The 22,777-nt window shown below is 40.0% G+C and overlaps 1 protein-coding gene across 14 annotated transcripts in view; it reads left to right on the top strand.

The window, feature by feature from the left end:
* ptprk (protein tyrosine phosphatase receptor type K) overlaps positions 1–22,777 on the top strand; it is a 102,984-nt gene that overhangs the window by 20,191 nt on the left and 60,016 nt on the right. For all 14 annotated transcript variants that reach the window (XM_072362647.1, XM_072362650.1, XM_072362648.1 and 11 more), the window contains one exon: positions 20,923–21,045. In XM_072362647.1, the coding sequence (XP_072218748.1) occupies positions 20,923–21,045 (123 nt within the window). The remainder of the gene's footprint in view (positions 1–20,922; positions 21,046–22,777) is intronic.

The raw sequence follows: 22,777 nt of genomic DNA on the forward strand, positions 1-22,777 counted from the left end.
TGTGTTTTTATTGATGGCTGAATCACTCTATCTCTATCAATTCAAATGTTTCTCTAGTGTCCCGAAACATTTTTAACTGTCTGTACAATATTAACTGCACAGTGGATTCTGTATCGGAATTTCATTTCATTTTTGGGGTCTTTGTCACCTTTATTTTGCTGACTAATCCCTCTTTTATGTTCAGCCAGACATTTTGAAAGCACACTTTTATGTGCTTTCAGGCTTAACTTGGTGATTTTTCTTGGTGTATAAACCTGACACCTGACATTTAGCCAGGTGTCAGGTTTCCATGTCCAAAACTGTGTTACATCAGTAGTCTTCCATCTACGGTCAGAGTCCCAGCACTTGATTGATGCACAACGACTTGTCTTTGACGGTTAAAAATCACAACAGTTTTGCAACTCCAAGACAAAGAGTAATAAATCCTATAAATGTTGGTGCATTTTGCAGAAAAGGAAAATCTCACTTCGGTTTTCTGTGCCAAAGGCCTTCTGCTCATAAGCTGCAACTTCAAAAGTGAGAATACTGTAGATAGATGAATATATATATATATATATATATATATATTCCATGGATGCAGGACAACTGCTGAACTCTGGTTACTTGATGCTAGTGGGTGGAATCTGTCATTTGTGTGTGTGTCCATCTGGTACGACCCCCTGTTCAACTCCTCCAGCACTAATGCACATATGGACCATGCGTACACACACACATACTCCCCCATATGGGGGAACAGCTGAAAGAAAGTGCCCACCCTTCTACCCATCCTCCCTCCTTCTTGATTCCTCCCCTCCTCCCTGCAGAGCCTCAGGACTCATCCAGGTGTCCACTTCTCTCCTCCGGCTCCTTTGCTCTTTTTTTCAGTTTTCCTCTCCTGCTCCATGCTTGGAAATCAGTAGACCACTGACAGATTCCTCACATTCAAAGTGTTGCTTTATTGTGGAATGATTAATGCACATAACATAATAGAGTTCAGCTGATGTGTACTATGTGATTACAAAAATAATTATGTCCCTGAGTCACTCAAAAATGAGCTGCAGTTAAAGAGGATTTTCATTAATGTGGTTAAATGTTTGAGGCAGATAATGGCACAAAGCAATGGAAGTGAAAATTTAAAATGACTTGTTTTCTTTTACCTAAAGCCAATTTTAAATTTAAATGCACCGTTGTCTAAAACAAATCTAGAGCATTTTGGACATTTTAAGCCTCTGGAGCCTGTATACAACTCTCCTCTTCTCCTCTCACGCCTAAGTATAAAACTAATCCTGAGGTGTGTTTCTTGTCCTTGTTCTACCGGTTTCATGACTATGTCTATTTTCATGTCTATTTACACCATTCAGCCACAACATTTATGATTGATGCCTCTCCTCATGTCACCAAAAGAGCTGTGATCTATTGTAGCATGGACACAGGACCTCTTGGGGTCTCCTGTGATGCCTGGCACTGACACATTGGCAGTGGATCATTAGTAGTTTAGGCTACATCTCATTGTTGCTCAATTGGTTTGGACCCAGGGAGGTTTGTAGATCATGTCAATGCATTGGGCTCTTTCCGTGTTCCTTGAACCTATTCTATGCAGTTTTTGCAGTGTGGGGGACCGCATTGACCCACTGAAAGGAGTGTTTTTGCTTTGCATAGCTGTGCTTATTCTGTAGCAGTATTTAGCTAGATGACACATTAAAGTAATATCCATGGAAATGGCTGGATGCAAGGTTTCCCAACGAAAATATAGAATCATAGAGATGAGACGATGAATGTCATCCATGTTGCCTGTCAGTGGTGCTGGGGGGAGTTGCTTTGTTTTACTCAATTGTCTATTTGTGTGAAATATAAAGGATTAACATTCAAGAGAAGGATTTCGTTTTGAAATAAACAAAAGGAATAAATTAGCAAGAACAAAAAGGCACTTCAAATAGAAGCAATAAGAGGAAGAAGCCAAATAGAGATAAATATATAAATGGAAGGGAAAAAATGGAACCATAGGATAGAAAGAAGAAAGGTGAAAGGAAGAGAATAAAGAAAGAAATGAGGAGGGACTGAAGTAAAGTTAGAAAGGCTCCAGTTTTGTGCAGGAGTGCAGTTTCAGCTTTTATAAACCCAGGAGCTCTGAATACCGCTTATTAAGCAGGGACCATGTCTGTGTGTATGTGTGTGCGTGTGACAGGGTGATATATTGAAACACACCTCTGTGGAACAGCTGCAATGATGAGACAGAGAGTGGGGAGTAAGAGGTGTCCTCTACTTTACACACACATACACGCACACACATTCATGCATGCAGACACACAGAGCTGAGCCAAGTTTTTATTGTATTACTGAGGCCAGCTTGTATCAAAGTGAGAGCACAGGAGAGAAAGAAAGAAGGAAAGAAAGAAAGAAAGGAGAGATGAATTTGTTGTGACTGCTCTGGTGGACTCAGCTTTTTAACACAGCATTTCTTTTTTTATACTCTCCTCTTTTCCCTGAGGTTTCTTTTCACTACTTTCTCTTCCCTCTCTTCCCCCCTCCTCATCTGTGTGCCTGCTTATTATATTACACCGATAGCTAAGCTCATACAGAGAATGACACAAATTGAGAAAGTCAGGCAGAGTTTAAAGTAAAAGGAAAGCTCTTAAAAAGAAGGAGTGCAAAACTTGGGGAAATAAAGAGAAAGGAGAGCAAAAAGATGGAAAGTCACAGACAGATAGAAAGAAATAGATTGAATAGATGAATCTGATTTATCTATAATGAAATCAGCCTCAGTCTGTATAGAGAAATGTGCTCAATTCACCCTTTCTGCTGTTACAGACAGATTTACCCATTTAATATTCCAAAGATCAGAGCGAGAAGAAACATGTCGACCATTTGGGTTCTTTGGAGGAGCAACTAACTGACAAGTCTTTCTTTGAATGTTACATTTACAACACTTTAAAACTCTGCAGATGGAGGGGTTATCATTATAAGCTACCAGTAACATGCAATGAGGATTTTAATTTTTTTTGACCAGTGATCTTAATGCTCAGTATGGTCCCTGCAATGTGGGCTTTTTTGCTTGCATTAACAAATTCCTTAATGGTAATTTTGTGTATCAGTGCCAACCACATTTCATGAAATGTCTGTAACCCTTCAAAAAGACTTTTTCTGTTTAGTAATAAAAATCTTACCTTATTAATGACAGAATGTATGCCTTCTTATTCTAAATAAAACAAAAAGGCCAGACTATTGCTGTTATCTGCTTCTTGGGACTATTTTTTATACATTTTTGACATTATTGCTCATCAAACTGTTATAGATGTGGGTTAAGATTGTGAATGAGAGCAGAAATTCTATCTTGTCTTTAAACTATTTTCAATATATTTGTCCAAATCATACATTTGTCCAAATCATCTTGTGCATTATACTGGACAAAAAAGTTGCAACAATTTGTCCGTCTCTTCATTCATTCATATGTTAAAGGCTTTTTCCTGTTTGCAGTCCCTGTATGTTTAAGTGTGTGTATGTGTGTGCGTGTGTGGGCATGCTCAGTCTCTCTTCCCACCTTTCATGTCCGTCCAGGCATGAAGCAATCCTCTCCTTACACACCCCTCAGGCCATCACACATAAACACAGTGCCATGCTGCCCATGGCTACATCTTCGGTCCAAGGAAACAGTTTTTTACCCTTCAAGTTGTTTGAGTGGATTTAACACAATGCCCTTGGCGTAACACACACACACACACACTCATGCAATCAGAGAGACACATTGAAGAGCACACACACACTTTTAGGATTGATTGTATAGAACTCTGCCCCTGTGGGCATGGCACAATGACATACACAAATAACACACTCAAATACATTTTCTGGGTGCTTCATTTTCATTTGAAGCAGCTGCGGTAGGAAGCAGTGCCATTCAGAACCAACAGGCAAGGCCAGCTCACCTGCCAGAGCCCCCATGTCGTCCAGTTATTCAGCAAAAAGCATAATTAACTAATTGCGTCTGTAGTTATAACAGTAATGGATGTGAATCTGTTGTATGTCAAATTATGGAACCTCAACATTCTATTGGCTGATGTATTTTGTGTTGATACTATGCAGTGATTAGGGAAATTTGCAGTCCATTTCTTGGATTTTGTGGCCTAAATGATCGAAAATCTGCATCTCTGAGGAATTTGTTTACTGCGAGATGAAACTAATGTTTTGGGATTGCAAAATCCCAGTTTGAGGACAGTGGGTGGTCAGTGCTGTAGTGGTTGGATGTTTGAGCCTCTTTTTTCATAACATCGATATTTCTTTTCTTTCTCTCCTAATGTCACTGTCAGTTTTCCCGTCCGTTTTCCATTTCCTTGTCCATTTCTCCCTCCCCCTCGCCTGCAGGACGGGAGGCAGAGAGGAGTGGACAGTTAAAGGAGATGACCCCTCGCTCTTTCACTGTCTCTCTCAGCTTTACAAAGCCTCTTGTCCACTTCAATTACTTACATTAACATGAGCAAGAAAGAGACTGCGCTCTGAGTTTGTCTGTGTGTTCGCTTCAGAGAAATAGAGAGTGACCGGGTTTGTTTTATGTGTGTGTGAGTTCAGCTCAGACACAAGTCAGCAACCAAACAGAGCAATGATTGTTGGGTCGTTGTATAACAACCAATGGTTTCCTTGTGCGTCAAACCAGAGAGGAACCAGCATTTTCTGCCTGGCTGCCGTGAAGGATGGCTCTGACATGTAGGAATAAGGAGATGTAAAGAGTTCGAGTTTGTGTGTTTGTGTAAGTGTTTAGTGGTCATGATGGGAAGCACGAGTGATTAAAAGAAGGGGGAAGGATGGAAAAACATAGGTATATAGATGGAAATGGAAATGAAAATGCGGCTGGTCTGCACTTGTTTTCTATTATCAAGGTTGCAGCCCGTTCAGAGAACAGACACAAACAGCGTTAATTACTTGGCACTCATTACGACGTACGTGCCACAATGGGAGTGAAAGCCTGTGAATGTGTGTGCATGTATATTAAACAAAAGGAAGAAAGCTTGTATGTGTGACAGAGACAAGGATGGAAAGGACAATGCTGTGGGAAAGTTTAAAAGATGTGGGGCAACACTCACACAATGATGATGATAGGCAGCCACAGAGTCTCCTGCCAACTACAGCGAAGCTTTCTTAATCCTTTGTGCAGTGATAATGTAAATGGATTTGGAAAAAACATTTTTAAAGCTAGCGTAACTTAGGGTGCGTTTCTTTCTACCAGAATTTGATTTGTTTCACTTTTAATGCAGTAAGTAATCAATTATGGCTGACATTACATCTCAAATGCACCGTGTTGCATGGGAGAACACACTACCTTTTTACATTTTACTTTTAATAATTGCTGTTTACTGGCACTCGTAGTCAGCAGCATGTTAATGTGCCAGTCATAAATATCTTGTGATCGCAAACCAATTAGTTGAGACTTACAGCCAGATAACTGCTCAGTCATTGAGGTATTTCATTGTCAAGGACGGAGTTCATGAAATGTGCAACACTAAAATATGTAACTGAATAATTCGGTGAGTAAATTGGACCCATTTGCAGTAATTAATGCTGCAATTATTCCTACATTTGTTATGATGACGAATTTGACAGAGAGAAGTGGATTTGTGTTTAGTCAAAAAGGAAGAATGCTAACAGTTTTGCAAATTTAAAGACAACATTATTATTGTTTTGAGGGGGTTGTTATGTCCGTATGGAGTCCGATTATTCCTTTCATTTCAACTGGGGCAGTAGAGGACAGGAATGTGGGCAACAAGAGTCTTTCTGAGAGGCTTTTATAAAATATTCTGCATTAATCAAATGTTATGGAAGTTGTGAAAGCTACTATGAAGAGTTAATAGCTTGGGAGTTTTGACTTTTTGTACCTGAGCTATGTTCATGTCTAGGTCATAAGTCATAGATTGGGTGTATATGCTTCACTGATGCCCTAACTCTCCCATGACTCTGACATTAAAAGATCCAACTTATATTGAGACCATGCTTGATAAAACATGGTCTGATGCCCCGGAGCAATAGGCCACACTCTTCAGAATGCACACACACAGTTGCCATGTTATGGACATTTTGAGGTCAGGTACTTGACCGACATTCTTCAGATTCTTATTTTTTTTATCTTGGCATTTCTTTAAAATGCTGTTTGCCTTTTCATTCCACAAGACTCTTCAGTCAGTGGGTCTACATGATGAGATTAACTGGATTATAGCTATAGTTGGGTTATGCTCCTTATCTGAGCGAGGGTAATTATCCTTTGTTACATGGCGGTGAATGAATCGAATCACTGGCACAAAGCATGCAAACCGCAGTACGATAGGTGGTGCTGTACCCATTTCAACTATCGCTAATAGAGACGCTTCCGGTTGACGTCTTCACCACCAACAACAAAACTAAGGCATTCGAGAAAGAAACGTAGAACAAGATGAAGCTACATCCCTCTACATTTGTGGTGAGCTGGTTATGGCACAAACGCGATGCACAAACGCGCATTCTCCATCGCGTTGTTTGTTTCTTTCTGACAGCGGCGACAACAACAGTAATATCGTCTCCTTTGACTTCCCTTTGACGATCGCGGGAAAAAATCTGGAGCATGTGCAGAATGCTCGATCCGATCCACTGTCGTCTCCGGGCACGTTCAGTGGGCATTTGGATCGAGTTATCCCAGGGTCTTAATTCGATCGCAAGTAACCCGATCCGATTCGATTTCTTGTCGGATTAAGCTGTCTTATTGTCATTTAGCCATTAATCCGATCCGATTGCCTGCATGTAACCACACTGAGTGTCAGTAAGTTGGAGCCTTTAATTCAGACTTTGCATAATGAGTGCTGCTCTCAAATGATCAAGGGTTCGCTGCATCAGCTGCATTAAATATTGTGAACGTTGGATCTGGCAGAATCTAAGTATGTCACAAGATTTTTCAACTGATTTAAGGATCCTTTATTGACATTTTACATAACTCTTTCCAGAAAGATGACAGAGACTTATTCATGCAAACACTACCTACAATCCAACCGTCAGACTTTCTTTACAAGATCAGGAAACATTTTCTGCTTTCAAGTGACAGTTTTTGCTGTCAGTTGGAGTGGAAGTGAAGGTGATAGCTATACAACACTGACATGAAGTATATTTACAAGCTCTAGGTCTATCCTTTTTTCAGAATATGAACTTGTTGTAAAATTAAGTCAGTTTCATTCATGTTGTCGAATGTCACAAATTACACCTACCCCACTATGCAACAAACATACTTGGACCCTCAGTTTCAGGTAAGGAAACACTCACATAGATACAGTTGTATTAAGTTTCACAGCTTTGCATTTATTTTATATTGGATCAGTCTTTAAGATAAACTGCTTAATTAGTCAGTGAAAAGAGTCACAAGTTGCATCCCTGTTTGGAAGAGCAATAGTTTTTGCTTCATACCTTTCTCTTCCACAGCATGCTTAGTTATTAAAGGATAATATCGTTAACTGAACAGGAAGGAATATTGTTACAGCTGAAATAAGCTGATACTATCATAAGAAGAACAAGATGATTTTAACAAGCAGCTTAAGGGAGCATAAACACAAGTTAAATATGAACACTAGTAGGCTTTAAAACCTGTCTGCATAAACTGTTACGCTGCAGAGCAGCATTTATTTTGTGTTTGTAATGAATGTGATTCAGATTTTTCCTTTGACATGAGAAGTTACCTCATAAATGTGTGCATGTTAAAGACACATTCAAGTCCTCAAAGTATTCCATGATAAAAGCTGACAGGCTGACGGTGACTCAGAGTTCATGGTGTTTACACAACATATTGTCTGCTACTGTGTGTTTTTGTGTATTGAAAGATTCAAACCAGCAACCCATCAGCCATGTCTCTGACCACAAAAAACAGCCCATGGATTTGTCTATTGACCTCCATAAATGCAGACAGGGATAAAGAAACAAGAGAAAAGACGTGTTTAACAATGGTGTCTGGTGTCTTATAGTGTGCACATGCGTTTGTGTCTTTTCACTTGAGTTACCCTGAGGCGGTGCTCTGTAACCTGAATGTGAGTCAGAAACCGGTTGGACTCATTTCCTGCCCTGAGCTTTGTCATTTAACTATAGACCCCCCCCACACACACACATACCTATTAAAGACCACTTCAGTATCTGCCCCTCTGTCCCACGAGCCTCTCCTTAGGTCCAAGACTCACATGCACACACACTCACAGAAATGTAAGGGTTTGTTTTACAGGGCTTGGGTGCGTAATTCGATGCATACACTTTGCTGAAACACTCTCCCAATATGGCCCATCTTTAATTATCATTACAGTCATGCAAGGACACAAGTACAAAGTACATGACCATGAAGTTTCCTCTCGTCTTTTTCTCAAAACCATTATCACATATACACACACTTTCTCATGCACTCACTCACATGCAGCATTTCCCTGTTGTGAAGTGTAATAACAGCTGTCCTCAGGCCAGTTACAGCTATCGTAAAGAGACGACAACTCCCAAAACTCATTTACCACACACATGCTGTGAACCTGGAGGAGGAGCGGAGGTCTCTGTAAGCTCGTATTTCGTCTTGTCTTTCTCTCCCTGTCACTGTCGCTCTGCTTTTCTGTCTCCAGTCTCCAGCTTTCTCAGCCCGGAAGTGATGTTTGACCACATTTTAAAACTGAAGGTGACAACATACACACTAATATATTCATGGACTCTGCAGAATGTGCTCTCTCTAGGCTCCAGGCTAGTGTGTCTGATTGTATGTTTATGAAGGAGGGAGGAGATAAGAAACAGAGGAGAAAGTGTTCACATTCTTTTAGTTTCTCTTTGCTATGCCTGTAGAAGAAGAGTTGCTTATAAAGATAAAGTAGAGACTGCAAATAGAAATCTGGTTTATTAAAACTAGGGCCTGATCTTCTTAGTGTTGCCATCATTTCTGTGGAATGAGTGATTTTGGTTTCTGCTATTTGCACATTTCTGCTGGAGAGAACCCAAAATCAAACAAAGCTTGTACTTTTGAAGTGGTTCTTACCAGTATTTGAAGACTACTTGTGATTGTTTTTAATAGTGTAACAACATGTTGGATCATTGGTCTGATTGGTACGCTTCACTTGAAAAGGAAAAGGGAATTCCACAGCATTCTTCATCAGCTCTACAGATATGTGAAATTCAAAAAAGAAATTTGGGTTATGATTAACTACATGATACCAATTGAATACCATAAAAAAATACCTTTTATCATTGTTGGGACAAATGCTGTTACATGTGTCACATGAAGTCATAAGCATATATAAAACCTTGGTGTAGCACAGCATACACCAAGTGAAAACATTTAATATGCTCTTCCCTTGCTCGTGTTCTGTCTCTCTACAATTTTTTTCTTACTTGGCCGCTGAGTTTTTGCCTAATCTTGCTGACAGACAAACAATGCTGAAAAAATCTCCACCTCAGCTCTCACTTTGGCAAAGTATCTATGGCAAGAACGACAAAAATAAAATCCAAGTTGCATTAAACAAAATTCTGCAAGAGTATCCACCTGCATGCCTTTGGAAGTAAACAGTGACCACAGTGCTTACATTGCTGTAAATATTTATTTATGTTGTCGCTCATCTATACACAGGGCTTTTGGTGGTTGTGACGCACAGCTGTGGTCTTATTTATGCCTGTTAGCATTGCATACATACCAGTTATCAGCCTCAGAAGACACCCTGACACACTAACAGAACTGTGTAATATGCGTTTAGCTCTGCAGACAGTCTCAGAACTATGTGCTTTGGTAGTTGTCTGGCTTCCTAGTATGTTATTCCCAGTTGTATGTTATTCCCTTTGTTTTGGTCTCTGCGGTTTCCAGTGCTGTGTATTGTGCTCGTTTCTGTGCTGGCATTGAAAAGTAAATTTCCTCCAGGACTGTAAATGCTATCGTTAGGTATCTTTTGTTGTTCGACAGAACTGTGTCACAACGGCAGATAAAAGAGTGTCTTTGACACATTATTTTTTCTATTTGAGCTTTTTTTTCAAATTTGATTTTTATTGGTTTCACAAGTCCCAGAGACAGTTTTCAATTGTTATTTTAAGACTTGTTTCTTCTTCTTTGAAGTTAGATATTCCAGAGGCTTTTTTGGGGGTTTATTTTTCTCCTTTTTTCCTCTCCTCATCTCTGTTGGTCTCTCCAGTATTAGTGCTGTTTCAGGTTGTTCTTTGTGTGTCAGTGGAGAAAACTGCTTTTTTGTTCGACAGGCTGAACAACAGAACTGCTTCTGCTGCACAAACACAGGATAGACTAAATCCGAGCCACCCGTCAGTCAGGCAGTAATTCAGTCAGCCAGCCTTTGAACCCGCTTGCTGGACAATTGGAGAAGTCAGCCGGGCAGTTCAGTGTGCCACCGGGCTCTGTGCTGACTTGCTAAGCTAGCTGCTTCAGATTTAACCTGCTTATATCTCTTGGGTGGGATTTATTTCTGAACTCACAGTTGGGTTTCCTTCTCTTCTTACTTCCCTTCCTCATCAGTCATTTCTCTCCATTCTGGACTAGTTTTTCCTAAATTTCTCCTCTCCTCCATTTGGCCTTATTTATGTGTTGCCTCTGTCTGAGTGTGTGCATGTGTGTGTGCATGTCTATGGGGGTTGGTGTTTGATGTGTGTTTGTTCTGCTCTTATCTTGTCCACACCAGACCTGCTTTGGCATTCCAAAACCTCAGTTTTGCCCTGATTGGCTGAGAAACAAACTGCCCCCCTGCCTGCTCTTTGATTGGTCCATTCAAACCGTCTACAATGAATAAGGCATTATTTGACTGTATTCTCCTGGTAATTGATCAGTTAGCTATTAGGGAATAGGATAAATGGTTTAATGTTGCTGTATAAAGAAGCTTTGCTGGCTCTGGTGGCTTGTGGGTACATACAGGTGTGTAGCTGCTTGTGTTCCACCCAAAATACAGCCCACCGACTGCCAGCAATCATTCTGAACCTATTCTATCCACTATTGATCCCTTTTCATTCCAGGCTTCTTTTGTGTAACTCAATGAGAAATGTCCATCTAAACTCATTCTCACTGAGGAGCCTCATTTAGCTGTATAATCAAACCTTGAAGTGTTATTGCTTACATCTAATAAATTTCAGATCATTCACATCATGTTTAGATGTTTGGCGAAGAGAGCAGCAATAAAATATTAATTGCCTGCTGGATTTTTCCCTCTTTAAGTCATAATATGGTCAAAGTTTATGCAGGCTGAGTGTCTTTGGTGAATCAACCAGTCAGCATTCTTGAGGTCAAGTGTGCGGTGAAGGGTGGAGAGAAGCAGCCAGTTGAGACTTGTTGTTTGGGGATTTTAGTTGAAAAAAATTCAAGCTGCACTCCCGGGCCTTAGCTAAGCTCAGTGCTCACTAAAGCCATAATAATTACTCCCCATTGACTCATTCACAATGGCACACCCTGACATTGGATCTAACTGTGAAGAGGTTTTATAGGCTCGTCTTCTCGTGATGATATAGGCCACACATATCTAGAGTCATCTTGGCACTTAGATGTAAACCATAAAACTTTTCTGTTGGTTTCAGTTCACTTTTTATTGGTGTGGAAGGGGAAAGAAAAGTTGGTCTGCTCTGTTTGACAATGATGTTTGAGCTGAAGTGTGTCTCAAAGCACCATATTTTATAGTGAACAGCTAAATGGGCACCTCTGGTCCTAAACACTGGTGTATGCGGCACTGACAGCGACAGAAAGGAATGGGTGGACAGGGAGACAGTAAACAGAGTAGTGGGTGTGGGGAGAGGTAAATGGGTGAACAAATACACACAAAAAGAGGGAATGGTTCAGCTTTCCAGAGAACAAGTGAAATCTGAGTCTGTTCAAGGCTCATGGGTGAACTCATTCACAGATGGGGAGGCGTGAGGAGGGAGGGAGGTAAAGGAGAGGTGAGAAGGATTTCCCAATTTTCACTGTGAGCGACAAGCTATCCACTCCGTCTATCATCCCCTCCTCCTCTTCTTCTGCCTTATCTACCAGCCAGTCAGTCAGCATGTGAAGTTGCTTTAAATGTCAGGATTTGAATAGTAATAGAGATTAACGATGGAGAGATAGACACAGAGCGTAAGGGCGAGAAAGCGCAGGAGATAGGTGAATATCATAAAGATAGTGTCTTTGAAAGGTTTCGACCCCCTCCAACAACTATCTCTAGAAACACACACAACCACACACTGCACTCATCACACAGAGAGAAAGAAGTAAAGAAAGGAGATATTCCCATTGAGGTGTGACGTATTTAGTGTTTCAGTGTCATGTTGACTGTCAACAGATTATTAAGGTAGTTTAATTATGTGGCTGTCATGAGGAATTTAGACTCAGATTAAACTCAAACAAAACAAAAATGTCTCGTGTTCTTGGAGATTGCAGTGGCAATTTTTGACTATTTCTTGGCATTTTACAGACTTAACAATGGCCTTCTTCATTCAAAAGTGATCAGTGTATTAATCTCTATGAAACAAGTGCTAGTCCTGAAACTATGACATGATTAATCTGTAATTAAGGAGACACTCATTTGTTCCAGCTGCTGAGATGTGAGTTTGCTGCAGGGCTGCAACTAACGATCAGTTCTTTGATTAATCACCTAATCATTAAGTCTGTTAAGTGTCCACAAAAAGCTGGAAAATATCCGACTGAAAGTACAAAACGCAAGATAACAGTTTTTTGTCCCTGGAAAACATGCTATTACAATTTGGAACAGTAACAAAATACTTCAATAAATACTTCATTTCTAAATGAAAAAGTCTTGGGCTCTGGAAGCTTACTGGATTTTTAGACATTTGGTCTGGAAAAAAATAAATAGCTGATATGAAATACTGTCATTAGTTGCAACCCAAGAAATACAAACAGTCATGTACACACTTTCAGATTAGGTTGAATAGCTTTCAGTTCAAATTGAGTGTGTACCTGCTTGCTGCCCACAGGCAGTATTTTTACAGACTATGTGATGCAACATACCTGGAAAGAGCGGAGCAGACTATTTTTTTTTTGCTTTCATACAGAACCTTTTTGATGTGGAATCACATTGTTTCCTTGTTGAAGCGTATCTACAAATGAGTTCCCACACTTCTCTGTTCCCGTTCCTATTGTATTGTGCGACAGTGATACTGTGAAAGCCGGTCATTAGTAAGCCGTGCACAGTTCGCTGTGTTCAGACGAAGCTTTTTCTTTGCAGTTGTCCAAGCAGTGGTGTATGTGTGTTTTTTTAGGTACTTGGGAAGTGAATTTCCTTTGTCTTACAACTTAGCAACAAAAACATAATTCACCATGATATTCTCAAGAAAAAGATAACACTAAATAACATTTGGCTCACAAGTAACATCTTATCATCAAAAGAATATTCCATCCAGTGATGTTGGTCAATGAAATGTCAACTTGGTCATGGCTGCCCCTCCACCTAAACAGCCTGTGTGACCATATCATCAGTTTGTGGGAAATAATGTGATAACTGCCTGGGTTTGAATTTGAATTGAAAAGCTGCATTAACCTCCAAGAGTGGAGCACGGTGAGGTGGGAAAAGATTGACGGGAATGGAAGGACAGTAAGGCTCCTCACTGAAGGAAAAACACACATTTCTGTTTTACTGTTACTGTCAGTGGAAACTCCTGAATCAGCTGAACACACACCCACACACACACACACACACAGACACACACACGTCTCAGATTCAATTACAGCATTGTGAGATGAAGGAGAAATTCTTCAGCCTTCAGCACTTCCAATTAAACTACTGCTCTGAGTGTGCATGAGTGTCAGTTGGCGTGTGACTGTGTGCATGTGTCTGTGTGCTACATGTATTTAAGTGTGTGATTGCATGTGCCACCGTGTATGTTTAACAGGCGAGGTGTGTGTATATGGGTCTTGGCTTTGATGGCATTGCGCTGCGCTGCAAGGGCCACTGGAGCGTGACGAGTGAGAGTTTGTGTGTGTGTGTGTGTGTGTCAGCCTCTCTGATGTCACCTTGTATCATTTCAGGCTAATTTCACCTATTCTCAGAGAAGCAGAGAAAGAACAAGAAGCTGAGACTGGGAACAAAAAAGTAGCGACGACACACAGAGAGTAAATGATCAGCTACAACTTTATTAGTGTGCTTGAGACGGTCAGCATCGTGGCTATTTAGTTCATTCATTGATTGTACATAACCAACACAGAAACAGTACTGAGTAAAATGCACCAGTGCTGAGCGACACCAAAAGGACATTATTATTATTATTATTATTATTATGATTTAACACTCAAAGTTTGCTGCATTAATTCCTCATTTTCCATCTCTTCTCTTTTTTGAGCTAAAAACTCACGACACTGCAGAGATTCACTGGCCTAAATTGTCCCACAAAGCCACATATGACTATAAATTTGGGTCAGCTAACATAATTATTAAGTGGACGTGGACAAATTTGCAATAAATTGGAGGGAAACAGGATTACTTTTGGTTGGAATCGGATTTTAATGATGTAAGTATAATTATTAGTCCTTGAAAATAATTCCATTCTTAAATCCATTTGCTATATGGAAACAGAAAGCAGAAAGTTTCCCCTTCTCTTCTCCTCGCTTTTCATTTCCACTCTTCTTCTCTTCTCCGCTCTCTCAAAAGCTAAGACAGTGAGAAAGGAGAACAAAATGACTAAAACAAAAAAATACTATGAAGTCACTCTATCATATTGCCCATCAATATGCTTTGTGTAATTTCTGCAAGATGAATTTCCCTTTTTTCTTTTAATGCATATCTATGCTTTGTCTCCATTTCTGCATCCCATTTTCCTCCGCTTCACCCTCTTTCACTCGTGTCGTCTTATCTGCTCTCTTGTGATAATATCTCAGCCTGCAGCCTGAAACAGAGCTCCTCTGATAAATACTAGACAGACATAGTGGTGAGAAGGAGACAGGGAGTTTGTACTTCACCTAGATTATAGACAGAATTTGTGAGATAGTGTCTCTGCTCCTGAGTCCTTTAGATTCCTGAGCAGATTAATGCTTTTTCACCTCAGCTCACAATCAGGACCAAAACGTGAAGATATTTCTCAATCAGTTGACCTCTAACAAAGTTAAACTTCTTTTCGTAGCTAATCTAGCATGTAGACAGAAATGAAGAATTTTCATGGAAAAAATGATATGCTGAGGTTGTAAAGGTTATGCTGACATGATCTTAATTTAGTGAACCAGCTTATCTTTTATTTCTGACATTATGTATTCAGTGACCTTATGTCTATGCTGATATGATGCCTGTATGAAGTGTCTCTGATGACTTGTGGGTTTGTTACACTGAAGCAGAACAATTTAAATGATCTCCCAATTGCACTGTCACCGTTATGATTATTTTTCTCTTGTTATTTGAGGTCTAATCGTTCTTTAATTCGTGACAAAGATTCAACTCGCTCTGAAGCTACTTTGCAGAGGAAAAACCTGATAATTTGTAGTATGTGTGCATCATACTTTGGTGACTTTTTAATGCAGAATTGGTTTTTGTAAGCATGGCCATGCTAGAAATTTTCTGTGGCATACAAGACTCTTAGATATGTTGTAATCTTTCAGTTATGCCTTCAATACTCAGTCTGAGACGCCAAGGATAAATGTTTTGCACAAAGGACCAACTATTGACTTTGCATTCTTAGATCACATGTGAGCTCTCTTTGGGGTTATTTCTCCTAAAGGATTTTCCAGAAAACTGAAACCTCAGACCTTCATTTGATTCAAACATGTCATAGCGACTATCTTAGCAGACTAAAGCTGTTAGATCTGATTTGATAGTGCCTTTTCTGCAGATAAGTTGGCCCACTCTGGGGCACCAAAAGCAAATCAAACCGGTGCCTTTACCGGTAAATAATCTTTATCTAATAAGTGCTAGTAAGGAATAGTCCTCTTCTGTACGGGGGTCCTCTTGGGGACTTTTAGCAACCATGTTTTTGAACAATTTTGGTCAGAGCACTTTTGACTGAGTCACCTCATGTAGGAGGAGGTTAATGCAAATCACCACAAAATGATTCTGAGTGAAGGTGGCAGATGTTGTGTGTGATGCCATTCAGCAATCTTTTAGAGAAGACTGCGGCTGTCTTGTGTCTTTCTGTGTGTGTGTGTTTGGTTTTCTCTTTCTGCCCTTGAGCTTTTATCAAGTCCTTCTAATTATTTTATTATGTAAATGAGGCACCATTATTTCATTAGCAGGGCGACCAATCAGAGAAGCTTATTAGAAAGTGATTAGCATGCAAGCAATTCCTCTGTCAGAGTGTTTGTGTGTGTGTCCTTGTGATTTGGGATAGCGTGGCAATAATGACCCATCTGGACTCACACTCGGACTTTTACGAAATGTTGTAAGGATTGGTTTTCACCATACTTTACAAGTTGTTCATGGAGAATATGTAATAGTAAAAATAATACACTCTGTTTTCTGGAAAATTTTCAAAACTGCATTTATTTAGTTTATCACTGTGTCTGCAGTACAGCTCGCAATGAAAGATTACGATGCTGCCTAACTGCTACGTGTGTAAATAAGCAGCTGTTTGGTCAATAAACATGATTTTCCGTAAAGACAAAGCAAACTCTGCCCACTCTTCCAGCCACGGAACAGTACTCAAGTATTGTGATGTCACTGAACAGAGCTCGAGTCAATAAAATACCCACAACTACTGCAGAGGCATTTGAAGCTGATCCGAATGTTGATCAAAACGTTCCTATTCCATCCAAAAGGCAGATGTTAACTTTTTTTCTACGTAGATTTTATTATAATGTAAGTTGGTGTATATAAAAAAACTAATAGGCAGCACAAATAATTGCTGCTAGAAGAAAATTCAGAGCCCAAAAAAGAAGGGACAGCCCAATAAGGTACGATATTCTCAAAAATTCACTCAAGTTTTTACCCCTAACAAAACATGTTAATATTAACTTGTAATATGAAAAAAAAGCTTGATTAAATACAAATTTGAATAGATTGTGGCTGTCACTTTTTTCCTTTTTTTCAGCAAAAGCAAAAAAAGCAACAACTAAAAAAGAGTCTAAGGTCTGCTCATCTCATTATTGGCAACAGCGATTTGCTGTCAGATGCATGTGTCAGTTGATATGTGTGTTGGTTTAAGTTGGCAGGACATTCAGTAAAGGGAGAAGTGTTAGCCGAGACTGTGGGCGAGCTAGTGTGAGCTTTGGATGTGCAGATATTCTTGCACAAATGTAGTTTCTTGTGAGACTCCCTTCTGAGCACACTTACATATACAAACACAGATGCTTTGTTTAGTACGTTAGCAACAGCAAGTGAAAGTCTTTCACAAATGTCCAAACACAATGTGATGAATGCTCTACGATTGAAATAAATCTTAAAAACTAACCAGTAAAGTGAAGTTTAAAAGATCTCTGTAAAGTCAAGTCAGAACATCTCTAACAGAGCAATATTTTAAAACTGGGTGGAACTTTGTGTGTACGTGTGCACAGTTAAAAGCCAAGAGCACCTATTTAAAGCATGTTCTGTTTCAACCTTATGTTACTATACCGAACTGCTTTGATATGCAGAAGTCAAAGAATAAAGCTCTGACACCAAATGGAGTTACGATGTCGCAGCTTCAAAGAAGTGAAATAAGGCCAAACGTGCTGGAGCAGGTAATTCCAAGGCTAAATCTGTTTGGAATGTCAAAACACAGGCTATCAAGCACCTGAAGAAAATACACAAAACAAGGCACTTCTTAGATTGTACACTGAAATACGCGTCAGAAAAACATTACATTTGGCAGTTGTACTTCGTCGCAACTAGCAGCAGCACTCAAAAAATGTCAAAACAAGTTTAGTTGTAATCACAGTCACGTAGGAATTACAGTGATTAAAGAAAAACAACAACAATACTGAGCTTAAGATGATAAAGGCAGTGTGAAGATATAGCCTGGGATTAATCTTTTTTCATCTCCATGCCACACTTAATGATTTTGCTGTTTTCCACCACATTAGATACACAATTAAATAGCAAACATACTTACGCTTGTTTGTATCAATGACAAAGTTGTGTATGGAATAAACTCCTCTGAACATTAATGGGATGCTACACATCTGAAAACTCACATACACATATTTACTCTTACTTCTGTCCCTGCAAATGATTAGCATTGTAATATTAAGATGTGATTAAGATGTGATTAAGATGTGATTAAGATGTGATTAAGATGTGATTAAGATGTGACCTGCAACCCCAGTGACAACGTTCTGCTGACTCAGGAACATGTCCAAAATGTAGCAGAGTCAGAAAATTGCTTGTTGGCCGTCTTGTATTGTGAAACTGCAAAATGTTTCCCTGTGAACAGATGTAGTTGTTTCACATTCTGGGGGGAGACTGTGTTGTGATTTTTGGTTCAGTGGTCAGTGTTTCTGCACTCAGCAGAAGAAGATTTGTTCTTCCGTACAACAGCCTGTCATTGTTTGAATGCAGATCTATTATAAGAAAGATCGCGAAAAGCTATATTGTTGTAAGAATTTTGTTGATGGCTTCAAGATATTGTTTTGGACAAGTGTTGCTCCATTTTTGTCTGTCTACATGCAACAAGAGCCTGCTCAAACACGAATGGTCAAGTCTACTCAGACTGTAAACACACCACAAACAGAATATTGCTGACAAATTCTGCATATTCACTTTAAAACCTCAGATTGTAGAGAATATGTTACATGTGACTATTGCATGTGATATTTAGCACATGACATTTAACAGTATAATAGTAGTTTTCCTGCTGTTGTATGCTGGTTTACTGGTTTGCAGATGGTCATACCAAACACTTCCAAACACATCAGTGTCACACTTTTCTCCTTTAAACCATGCAGAGAAAAGCACCTGACAGCAACATGTAAACTGACACACACTCTGTGGGAGACGTGGAGCACATGTAGACACAAACGGCAGCATTCTAATATCTAAATAAGTTAGAGTGCCTACATCTCATTTTTGGATATAATAGCTGTAATTTTGATGTATCAGAAATGTTTGTCATGAAGCTGTGCTTTATTTCATGCCCTCGGCATGTTCCAGAAGTTCTTTTTTAATTATGACTGTTGGTGACTTACTATGACAAAGACTTAATTGAACTGAATGGGAGAGAAGTGAATTGCCCAGTAAGAGGCTGGTTCAAGAATGACACTGAGAGGAATGTGATCCAGTGTCCCTCTGAGGCTGTGAGTCACAGCCAGCCATGCAGCCGGCAGCCGAAGACAGTCGCTTAGTTTGATGTTAACTCGTTTCTCCTCTGGCGGCGTCTGTCACGTCTTGGTATGCCTCTGTAGCGGGAGCTCAGATCAGCGGGGTATCTGTGGGCCTGTCGTTCTGCTCTCCATCACAGCTCGCTCTAGGACACAGGTAGCAAAGCTGTACCGCTAACTGAATGTTAGATTTAAGTTTCGTGCTGGTTGCTGATAGTGCTTGAAGGTGGCTTTCTCGCTTATATCTTCTTTCTCAGTAGTTTCTAAGTGAGTTTTGAACATGCCATTTTATGTTTTTTGGAATTACGGTTTTCTGTTTTTGATGTCTCTCAGTCTTCAAAAACTGAAAGGTACTGCAAGAAATTTACAAGATACATGAAGAAACCGAGGACGAACAAATGAATGTGGGTCAGCTCTCTGTGTTCAACACCATTACGTCAGAATTGTTCAGCTTTAATTTTGTTGTTATGAAAGGCTCAATATAAAATACCCTAAAACTTTAGCAGCAAACAGTGAAATGTTGTACCTTTCCCTCTCGCTGTAAAGCTTAATGCACAACCTCAGTTTGTTTTGGGCAAGTGAACATAAGGAAATATCCAGAGATGGTGAGTAGGGTGACAGCCACCGTATGAGATGGTAATATCTGCACTGTGCCTTAAGATTTTAAAAGCCAAGTCTTCATTCGTATTTAGATGACGTGAATAAGAAAAAAAACTCTACTAATACACAGAAAAGTTTGTTTGCTTGAGGTGGTTTTTACCTGTTTTGGAAGAAGCCTTGGTATTCATTAGGGGGAGCGTGTAAAACTCTGATTTGGCAAAGATCTAAATGAGTGCTCACCGACTGTTTCTGAAGCAGCAAACAATAAAAAACTTTGATGAATAACTGGCATCTTCTCACACATGATATGCTCTTCAGTTATTCCCAGAGAAAAACTTCTTGTGAATGTCCACGGTAGTTATTTATTCCTCAATGGTGAGGTTTGTTTCCAGTTAGGACAACGTTTCCTTCCACTGAAATAAAACCAATAGCACTGCAGGCTGTATCGCCCCCTCGGGTGACACTCCAGAGCCGAGTGAAATCATGTCTGATTCACGTGACTTTTTCAGCTTTTCCAAAGATTGCTTCAGATTTGCATCACAAGTGAATGGAAACCCCGTTATAGTAGATTTTCTCTAGCCCAACCATACCCACTTCAGCTTATGAAGGGCACAGAGGACACCTCCATTTGACTGCTGATGACTAGAGACTTGAATCAGATGTCATTATGGCTTTTCTTAGCCATGTCTCTTCTAGCCATTTTATTAACACAAGCTGAGCATCACTGCTAGGTCGATGAATCAGATAGCTAGTAGTGATCAGAAATCTGTTCCTATCAGCAGTATTACCAGCATGAGCCACATATCACTGCAGGTTGAGCGGTTCAGCTATCTGTCAGCGACAAGTGACGTCTCTTTGTATTAGAGCAATTTCCTGTTTAGGCGGAGCCAGAGGCGCCCAGCTCACACATGGCTGTCCTAAGGCTGTGGTGATGGGCTCAGATGATCAGCCGAAGGCTCTGCTGATTGAGTCAGAGGTGATCCTGACTGGCCTTGAGTGACGACTGTCGGAGAGAAGACCTCTGTTTTGTTTTTTTAATGAACCGAGACAAACACACACAGAGAAAAACAGCACTTAGCAAAGCTTCAAAGGTCTTTGGGAAAGACTAGAAGAATGTTAATACTGAATCAAAACTTGTTTACTTATTTGATTCTGCAAATATATTTGCTCCTAATGAGTTCCATCTTTTTTTCTTGCAGGAAGCTGTACGTTTGATGAAGGCTTCGCTCAGTGTGATTACCAACAAGACCCTTATGATGACTTTGACTGGACACACATCAACACCCAAGAACTACCATATGTCTCACCAGACCTCCCACAAGGTGAGGCTCGACTTCCTCTCTCCTATTTCTTACCTACCTGGGATTCTCTCACACAGTTCCTCTGAATGGGAAAATAGCTCTGTGCATTTAAGTACAATTTAAAGTGTGTGTGCCCTTGTTGAAGAATGAAGTGTTCAACAATTCAATTCATTTCACTTAATAGAGGAAAGATTTGTGCTAAATGCACTACTTCATTCCTGTCAGCAGACTAATAGTTATAGTCTTACACAATATAATGCAAGGTTTAAGCAAGGGGGGCACAACTGTTTTTGCCCATGAGCCAAAAAAGTGTCAATTGTTTGCCATAAGTGATGTTTTTTATGTCCAAGACATAAAAGACAGATCATAACTAAGTGTAAGTAGTCAAAACTTACTTCATCTCCATGATCTGCTCAGAATTCTGCAGATCACTTCAATTTATTTTGGATTTAGAAGTAGATTTTGATTATAATCGTGCTTTAGATAAAGTAGAAGCTGAATGCAGGACTTTGAGAGAGTATGTCATTGTAGGGGCCGTAATTTGTGGGAAAACTGGAACCCTCTCCTCTCCTCTCCTCTCCTCTCCTCTCCTCTCCTCTCCTCTCCTCTCCTCTCCTCTCCTCTCCTCTCCTCTCCTCTCCTCTCCTCTCCTCTCCTCTCCTCTCCTCTCCTCTCCTCTCCTCTCCTCTCCTCTCCTCTCCTCTCCTCTCCTCTCTCTTTAATCAGTCGTGTTTTTCTCAGTGATGATGATGAAGGGGAAATTAAATCTTTCTGCCTCAGGGCTGAGGGTCTAATTAACAGAATATGAGGTCATTAATCAACGGCAGCGAACAGGGAAGGTTGCGTACTTTACGGTGTTAGAAAGCAAACTGTTACAACAGTAACTAGCTGTGCAATGTTACCTTACCAAATCAAAACCACACAGTTTATATATGAATACTGAAGTCAATCAGTCGGAAGAAAACAAACATTTCAGAATTTGTTCCCTTAATTTCTACCTGTCTCCTATTGTTTCCTTTCCTTTCCTTTTGTTTCTTCTCTTCTTTATTCCACGTCTCCCTCTTTTCCCCCCATCTTTTCCACTGCTACAGAAGATAAAGACATTGTTACCATGACAATGTAATGCTGTTATTTATCTCCTATGCTTATCATCTTGACAACCCACCTTCTGTGACATTTAGAAAAAGGTTCAGTTCAAAAACAGCTCTCAACACTACTCACATAAACACACATTTTCTCCCAATATGTGTTGTTGTCTAGTACTTGTGACCCTGCATATATTTGAGTGTCCAAAGGTGCAGAGCCATACTCTTGCATTTAGTATTATAAATACCAAGAGGTGTCACTATCCAGCAAGGGCAGAGTTGCCACTTTGAAGAGGTTAAATACCTTGCCCAAGGGTACTGGGGTAATGTCTGGAATTAACATTACATTAACACTCTAGCAGTTAGTTGCATGAACAGGGCATGGGGATGGCAGAGCAGGTTAATGGTTTGGAGATGTTGGTTGCTGAAGGGTAGGTTCTAAGCCTTGCCTAAAGGTATGGGAGCATGAACTGACATTTGATGTGTTAATAATGCCAGCAGGGTGTGGAACAGTACTGCGGTGGTTTGAAAACAAGGCTGCTGGAGGGGCTTAGAGATACAGCACTTTGCAAGGTTTTCTACATGGAAGTAGTAGAAGGAAATGGGTGAAGGGTTGAGTTGGGAGCTAAAGTACCTTGCCCAGGGACACTTTGGTAATGTTTATGTTG

This window comes from Leuresthes tenuis, unplaced genomic scaffold, assembly GCF_036924035.1.
Source record: "Leuresthes tenuis unplaced genomic scaffold, fLeuTen1.0.hap1 SCAF_13, whole genome shotgun sequence".
Taxonomy (NCBI): Eukaryota; Metazoa; Chordata; class Actinopteri; order Atheriniformes; family Atherinopsidae; genus Leuresthes; species Leuresthes tenuis.